This window comes from Phaethon lepturus, unplaced genomic scaffold (assembly GCF_000687285.1).
Source record: "Phaethon lepturus isolate BGI_N335 unplaced genomic scaffold, ASM68728v1 Scaffold55914, whole genome shotgun sequence".
Taxonomy (NCBI): domain Eukaryota; kingdom Metazoa; phylum Chordata; class Aves; order Phaethontiformes; family Phaethontidae; genus Phaethon; species Phaethon lepturus.
Window position 1 is genome coordinate 1 of NW_010533633.1, and position 8,595 is coordinate 8,595.

Genomic DNA, 8,595 nt, shown 5'->3' on the forward strand with positions numbered 1-8,595 from the left:
CGAACGAAAAGGGGAGCTGACGGCCCATTTTCGTGGTGTTTAATTACCGGGTTAGCCTGGGGGGGGCTTTCAAAGGCCGCATTCGCCCAGCTTGGATCCGAACTGGGTAAGGGAGGAGCTTCAAAAAGATTTATTTCTAAAACTACCTCTTTTTGCTGTCTGTGGCCATAGGCTGTAGCTTTTAAAGTGAGCTCCCCTTTAACCAGGGCAGCTGCCTTGCTGGACATGCATAGAATGATGGAGTCCGCCTCCTTTCCCATAAGAACTCTCTTCTCGTTATGCGAATAGTATTTGTGCTTCATACATGCATATGTTAATCTTCTGTATGTAGTCATAAGTTTAAACGGACCTTCCTTTCTGCCTTGGAGCGCTTCAGTTCAGCTGTGCATCTTCTTATGCGAACAACTTTTTGATAGCCTCACAGAAAAAATCATCACAGGAAAGGCTTTCTATTTCTGTTTCGCTTTTACAACATCTTTATATGTGTTTTAAACATATCTGCTCTCAAACACAAGACTTTTTTCTGAGTACTATTAGTCTGAAAATGTTGTTCCAAAGTAAAAAACCAAGCCTCTTCTGCCTGAGGAAAACTTGAGTAAAAATGAAACCTAAACAAAGTGCTCCTTTCTATCTCCCTTCTACCTTAGCACAAACCTAAATAAAATTTTTTTCTCATTTGGAGCAAAATTTTAATGTCTGTACAATTTTAGATGCTTACAGCAAGTACAGCTGCATATCTAAGCTCTTAAGCTAAACTCTTTTACAAAGAATAGCTACATAAAGTATGTGATATTTCATCATGCTGGTGCAAGGGGATCTTTTTTTAAAGCAGCTTCCATTTTTTTATCATGTTACCTGAATATTGGTTTTGTTTTTGTGAAGATGGTAAGCCTATGCTGCGTCAGGGCGATACAGGAGACTGGATTGGCACATTTCTAGGTCATAAAGGTGCTGTTTGGGGTGCCACTTTGAACACAGATGCCACTAAAGCAGCTACAGCAGCAGCAGATTTTACAGCGTAAGTGATTAACTCCCTTAGAAGTCTGTATTTTGATTTTAGTCTATAGTGCTCTTTGGTGACATATAGCTGTAGTAAATTACTGATTCATTTGTTTCTCTTTAGTAATTGTTAGCTTATTTATGGCTAGCCAAATTAAAACTTAGACTTTTAGGTTCTTGAAAGCAGCTACAGTTAATTCTGTTGCAATGAACAACTATGATTGCTTCTTGACAAATATACTTAATTACCATACCGGTTTGCTCAAATAATGTTTCTGTGCAGCTCTAATCTCTGGCACTGTAGTTATAACAGAGTTGAAAGAGTGATTTTTATTTTGCTTCTACCAGTTAGCTTCTTTTTATCACAACAAAAATCTTGTGAAAATTCTAGTGAATTATTTCTTTGATGTTTTTTGTTGTTGTTGTTTGTGCTCTTTGCAGCATATATTAATACTTAGCAAGTTGAAACCTGTTAGTAGAGGGCAATCTCTATTAATAAAGTTGCAGAAAAGACTGTCTTAAAACTAAAATGCTAGTTAGTCTGCATTGTCCTGAAGAAGAGGATAAAGGAAAATGGTGGGATAGTACAAAAAAAGCTTTAGTAAAAACATATAAAGTATTCTCATTGACTGCCTAGGTTATAACTTGTGTAACAGTGTAGCATTTATGATAAAATGTTTGGTGGTGTCAGGAAAGATTGCTTACAAACTAATCTGACTGTCCAGGTTGATTTGTCCTGGTGCTACTAAAATATAAATGTTTTCTCTTGCAACAGCAAAGTGTGGGATGCTGTGTCAGGTGATGAACTAATCACGTTGGCTCACAAACACATTGTCAAAAGCGTGGATTTTACACAGGTACGAAAAACCTTTATACCTTGTTCACCAGGGAAGTAAGCTCTTGAGTATGTTTTGCTGTTAGTTGCTTTTCTACTTTTTATGTGTGTATCTTAACAGGCAAGTAATCTAGCATACCACTTCTAGTTTTTAAGACTGTAGTTTAAACCTATTAAGTGTGTTAGAATCTGTCCGAAAGAAAGAACTGTTATTTTAAGACTCACGGATGAAGGCCGGTATTTTGATTCAAAATAGAGTTGACCCTTTATAACTTCTGTTTCAGGATAGCAATTATCTGTTAACAGGTGGACAAGATAAACTGTTGCGTATCTATGACTTGAGCAAGCCAGAAGCAGGTGAGTTTGCTTTTAGAACTGATTCTTATTTTCTGGAGTTAAGTAGAAGTTCTGAAAGTAAGAGCTACTTTCTGTTACAAATCACAAAAGACAAAGTTGAGGATTGTTTTACAAATGAGGTGTCTATAACCTTTTGCTATATGTATGTTTTAAGATAATCTGTATGTTTTAAGTTTACGCTTTTATAAGTGAATTAGAGTTTATCTATAATGGACTTCAAGGATAGTATGTTTCAGTTCAATGCCGACTCACTAAGAATAGGTTTAATTAATTAAATTTTAGTCATTTGAAAGAAAAAAGACTCCACATATTTAAATGTGTTTAGATTCATGTTGATGCTGAACTACTAATGATTGATATGAAGCTAGAGAATTCTGATGTTAAACCAGTGAAGCTTTTTAAGTTTAGGCAATCAGATACTCAGTTTACATTTACCCTGCTCCTGGAATAAGATCTACAAATAAAGTCTTAAGTGCTTGAAGTAATTTTACAGTTTCTAGTAAATGGAAATCTGTATAGCTTAAGAAAGCTGCCAAACTGCTGCATGACATTATGTAATTTTCTTACCTATATTAAAATATTTGGCTTTATTTTAAGAACCTGATGTCGTCAGTGGACATACTTCTGGCATTAAAAAGGCTTTATGGAGCAGTGATGACAAACAAATTCTTTCAGCTGATGATAAAACTGTCCGGTAAGAAAAAGTAACTTTCAGTTTTCTAAGCAGCTCACTTTTATTTATTGTCATAACCTATGTGAGATGACAGTTATGTTTTTTGATAAAGGATATAAGTAGCACAGGTTATTTGATCTTAGATTATTATAATTGCATGCCTAATACAGTTTCCTTCTGCTGTTAGAGACATAAATTTTGTAATAATTCTAATATACCCCATAAACATGTCCTCCCTGATAAGAAGAGTTGGTCTTTGAGAACAGTTTAGCAGAATAAATTTGCGCCTTTCAGAATCCTAGAGAAGATGAATTTATAGATGAGGTCTTGTGGATACATATTGTGCTGAGGTATTGCTGCCTTATCTTCTGCCATCCAGCCTTGAAAGATGGACAAGGCATGGACTAGCCAGCCACTGGGATGAAAGACTGGGAAGAATATGTGGAAACAGTGCACTGTTGATAGACATAGCCCTCTCTCTGTCATGACGATAAGCTAAGTAGGCTTTAGTGGTTTTATAAGATGGCTCATCCAGCTACAGTTCAGTGTTTTGTTTACTTTCTGCCCAATTGGTAGGAGATGTCCTTGAAACCTAGACAAACCTAGCTGCTGGGAAGGTGAATTGACAAAGACCCTTCCTCAAACCAAGCTGTCCAGAAAAGATGGGCAATGTGCCTTACTGCTTCATCAGCTTTCTGGCTGATATGACCAGTGTCATCTCATGCCTAAGCTGTCTCACCATTCTTACATTTATGGCACAAAGGAGAGAGAAACAGAGTGGTCTTTTCTACTTTGTGGAAGGAAAGATGGGAGCGTGAAGTTGCTGGCGCAGTTTCTCTGTAGCCTCCCTTTTAGCTCCAGTTCTTTTCAGTTTCCTAGTGTTCAAGATAGGCAAGAGCATAATCTTGTTTATTTTCCTCTGAATTGTAGAAGTGGAAATGCAGCAGTCAGCTAATGAACAAAGATTCTTAGCTGTCATAGCAAAACAATTTCATTTCTTTTCTGTTTAGATAGCTCTTGCACCCCTAGACAGAAAACTTATAACTTAAATTATCTTAAATGAATCTTTGGTCTTTGTATAAATTGGCATTAGGACCTCATTGCCTTGTGAGGTAAAAAGACAGAATGGAAACTTTAAACTTTGCTTCTAGAAAGCTCTGTTGCTCAGGAGGCTTATAACAAGGTTTTTAATCGCTAACAGAGTCCGTGAGTAGTTAAATGGTATGTGTACTGTTTAATGGTGTTGCATTAAGCTTCAAAAGTAGCAATATTTTGAAGTAAGCATGTCTTCATTCTCACCTAGGCAAAGTCCTAAGATAAGGATGCCACTGAAAATTGAAGTACCTGTGAAATCAAACCAGGTTCTTTGTTAGGTGGCTTTTTTGGTCCAAATCTTGCCATGGGTGGGAAGTGAAAATTGTTTAATTTGCTGAAGTAATTACAGGGTTTTTTTTCCTTTTTGTTTCCTCTTAAGCCTCTGGGACCGGAGTACCATGACAGAAGTGAAGGCACTAAACGTTGCAATGTCAGTGAGCAGCATGGAGTATGTTCCAGAAGGACAGATACTTGTGATAACCTATGGGAAGACTATTGCTTTTCATAGTGCAGAAACGTGAGTACAAAACACAAAATTTTCACAGGGCTTGTTTGTGGGTAAGAGCTGACTGTCTGAGGCCAAAATCACCATGTTGTCTGAACTGGCATTAGTGGACATCTTTGCTTTGCGAGATAGTGTGAAACAACTTCCCTTTTCTAAAATTGTGAGCCCTAACTGTGTATAAGATGCTAGACTGTAGTGCCATTTTCATATTTCACACTAATTGTAATTGTGGTTAAATAAGTTTCAGCAAGGGTTCAGTTCAGTGCTTCTCAGAGAACTAATTATTTATACGTCTCTCTGATGTTTTAAGAAAGCAAGTTACACACTTAAACATATTCTAGAAAGTAGTTCTGAATGTGCGAGCCTTCTGTTTTGCTTATTCTGAACTCATTTCTGAGTTGATGAGTACAACTTGCAAGTATTAAAACTTGGTTCAGAAACTGTGTGAGTGTGTTTTGTTTTCTTGAAAGTAGCTGTGATCAGTAGAATCACAGTTTCTTTACTCTGAGGATCTTTTTTTTTGGTTTATTTAATGAACTTTATTAACAAACTTTTCCCTCTCAGTCTAGAACAGATTAAATCATTTGAAGCACCTGCTACAATCAATTCTGCATCACTTCACCCTGCGAAAGAATGTTTGGTTGCAGGTGGTGAAGATTTTAAACTCTATAAATATGACTATAATACAGGAGAAGAATTAGGTATGTTTGTCTTCTGTAATAAAAATGAGTACTGAAATGGGTATTAGATTAATGAAATAATGACTAATAAATGAAACTACTCTAAGGCCTGAGCATAGCATGCTGTGCAAGAGGATGAAAAGGTATATTATCAGTTAAGCATTTTTTCCTGTTTCAGTATACCCAATTCTAGAACTAATTAAAGCCTTCATTAAACAGCACTTTGCACCTTTTTTAAAAAAAGTTGTCATCTGTATTGCTGCAATAGCAAGCTGTATGTTAACTTGAGTGTCATACTATAGCGTTAATTAGATAGGTGTAATGAGTTGCAACTATCTGCTAAAAGCAGATAAAAAAAGTGAAAAAGGTGATATGTTTGTGTTCTTGTTAATGTTGGCCATATGTATTGTAGAAGTGTATTTCGAAGTTTGTCTCTTTATGCTGTCCTCATTTAAAATTCTGTGTGTGTAGAGTGAGTGGTTGAAGGAACAGAGTCTGTGTATTCCATGCTACTGGCTTGCTTTGTAGTTCTGTCTTTAACAAATAAATAAGCACCTGTTTTCTTGCAGTTAAGAAAATTAATATATGACCTAAATTTGAGATTGCCAAGATACCAACAGAAACTTCATTTTGCATCAGAAGTGATGCAGAGAAAGTGCCCTCCATCAGTATTTTTTTTCCATCTTCTGATCAGTTTTTAATAATTAATTTCAGTTGTTGATTGAAATTTGAAATGAATGGTCTTGATATATTCTTTTATAGAATCTTACAAAGGACACTTTGGTCCAATTCACTGTGTGAGGTTTAGCCCTGATGGAGAGTTATATGCAAGTGGCTCTGAGGATGGTACACTAAGGCTGTGGCAGACAACAGTAGGGAAAACCTATGGTCTTTGGAAGTGTGTAGTTCCTGGTAAGTATGCGCTTGTTCTTGGTGAAACTTGACTGCTTCATGTGCACTTTTCAAGTAATATCTATTGTAAGTGGTAAACATCATCTGAATTTGATACAGTAACTGTACTGTCTTTTTAGGGTCTATATCCACTCAAGGCCATTAGATATAAGGATGTACTTTTGTAGCTGTCACTTAAGCAATTAACTTCAAACCTGCAAGCTTATTGAATATAGACACTTTCTGGATAGTTAAGCAAATAGTCTGATGTATTTTTATATTACAGAGCGGGAAATAAGAAATACCACTTTTACAAATCTTAAGGATATAAGAATCTCTAGAAAGAAGTGTGAATGATAGGTTTATTTTATATTGTACTTCAGTTCTGTAAATGTAGGGGGGGAAGCAATGCCTGGAAGACTACAAGTGAGTATCCATTAACGGGATTGCTTACCCAACTCTTTCTCCTCAACACTACCTTAAGTGGAAATTTTTTTTTTTTTTATTAAGGGGGCAGAAAGGAACCTGCAGGTATTGACTGTTTTTTCTTCTTCCTCTCTACAGAAGAGGAGAATGCAGAAGCAGCAAAAGCAAGGACCACCCTTCCAGGAACTGCAGAGGAGGAAATAGGTAATGTACTGAACTGCCAGCGTCAACTCAGCTAAGTGTTAAAAGATCAGTCAAGATAGTAGCAGTCTTTAGTACGGAAGAGGTAGTTTTGCCCAGGTACCTTCTGGTATTTTTCACTTTTCTCAAAAGATCTTTGAATGCATTTTCCTGAAAAGGACCATGTGATAAGTGTCAGACTAGTGACTAGAGCTGTGCAGACTGAACAGATGGCGTTGAATAACTGCATCAGGTTAAATGGGAAAACAGATTGAACTGGTCTTTAAGCGATCCCTGCAACGTTTCTTTCATTGATGTATTTAAGGTGAAGTTAAATAATATCCTTTTTATTTAATTGCAGAAGATCTTGCCACTGAAAACTCGGATTCAGTGTATAGCTCAACTCCTGAAGTTAAGGCCTGATTATTGCAACTGTTATGCAGCATATGGACATACGAGACTAAATCAAGTGAACAGTGATGAACAGCAGCCTTCCAGAGTGCGTGCTCTACATAAGGCAAAGATGGGCAGTAATTGATGAGAATGCGGTGGAACTGGCTAAGTGTTGTTTGTAAGAGAACTGAGCATCCAAAAAAAAAAGACAAGTAGTAGAGTTTTGCTATCTTTTTAGCATAACTGCCTACTGTCTTTTCAAAGAAGTGCGCAAGCCAAGGTCCAGTCTCTCAAATTTCAGTTAGACTCATTGTAGTGTGTTTTCTTTGTTACAGAGAAGAGATACAATGGCTTTTACCCTTTTTTTTTTTCTTGAAAGTTGGAAAATTTGGCTTTAGTTGAAAAGAAGGGATTATGTACTAAAAGTATTTGGTTTGGGTTTTGTTTCATTGTACGCTGCTTCTGAATGTTTAACTGTTTTCAGTTGTCTAAATAAAATGCCTCTCAAGTCGTATCTTATTGTTGAGTGTTGGGTTCATGGAATGGAAAAGCAACCAAGTTTACATAATCCTTTCTGTCATCTTGGTTTTGTACTATACGGAGGGAAAGCAATAAAAATGTTTTAGTGTTAGTACAGAGGGTGGTAAGTTAGTTGGTCTGTAAGCTTTGTGTCTTTATTCTTTAAAGTTTGAATGTAAACGTGAAAATCAAAAATAGTGAAAACTCCTAAATTAAATATGCTGCCTGAAATATTTGGTTGTACATGAAAATCTCAGAGGTTGGCTATGAATCTGTATAAAGCTTGGGTTTAGTCCTCCAGACTGGATAAAAAAACGTAACTCTTTCAAGGTTACAAATCGTATTTTCTTCATTAAAGAAAATATTGCCGTTCTTCTACTTGTCACTTCCTTTAATGTTATGCTGAAAGGTTTACATAATGCATTGTGTATGGAAAAGAGAAAAGTTATACAGAGGTATATTTATTCATACACCTCTTTAGTTTTTTCATATTCACACTTGTCCTTACTGTTCTTTTGGATTTTTTCCCACGAGTATAGTAATGCTATCATATTGGAAAATTGAAGCTTAATGTTTGAAAACGAGACAATTCTGTCTGAACGTAAGAAGATACTTTTCCATTGTGAAGGGCAATCAAAGACTGGAGCAGGTTCCCTGGCAAGGTTGTGAACTCTCTGTTCTTGAAGATACTTAAAACCCAACTGGACATGGCCTTGGGGAACCTGCTGTAGCTCAGCCTGCTTGAGCAGGTGCTTGGGCTTAGCTGGTTGACAGAGCTCCCTTCCAGCTTCAGCTCGTGGCGGGCAGGGGGAGGGAAGTAAGGAAAACAAAGAATGTACCATGAATCATGGGTTTTGTAGTGCAATAGTAATATTAGGGATATGTTATTTCACAGACTCTATCCCAAAATTTAGTTCTTGCAGTTACCCAAATTTTACTCTAAAAACAAGTAACTGGCAACCCCCTGATTTACAGCTAATGGTTTCACACTACTTATTAAATCTGTTAAGGCTCATGAGGTTTCCAAATCTTGTACTTCAGC

General features: G+C 36.6%; 1 protein-coding gene across 1 annotated transcript; it reads left to right on the plus strand.

The window, feature by feature from the left end:
- Nucleotides 1-881: 881 nt before the first annotated feature.
- STRAP (serine/threonine kinase receptor associated protein) lies at nucleotides 882-7,926 on the plus strand. Its single transcript, XM_010285232.1, has 9 exons — nucleotides 882-1,018; nucleotides 1,775-1,856; nucleotides 2,119-2,191; nucleotides 2,789-2,885; nucleotides 4,339-4,476; nucleotides 5,029-5,165; nucleotides 5,907-6,056; nucleotides 6,600-6,665; nucleotides 7,003-7,926. Exons 1-9 carry the CDS (start codon nucleotides 894-896, stop codon nucleotides 7,062-7,064), a joined length of 930 nt encoding a protein of 309 aa, XP_010283534.1. The 5' UTR covers nucleotides 882-893; the 3' UTR covers nucleotides 7,065-7,926.
- The last annotated feature ends 669 nt before the right edge of the window (nucleotides 7,927-8,595 follow it).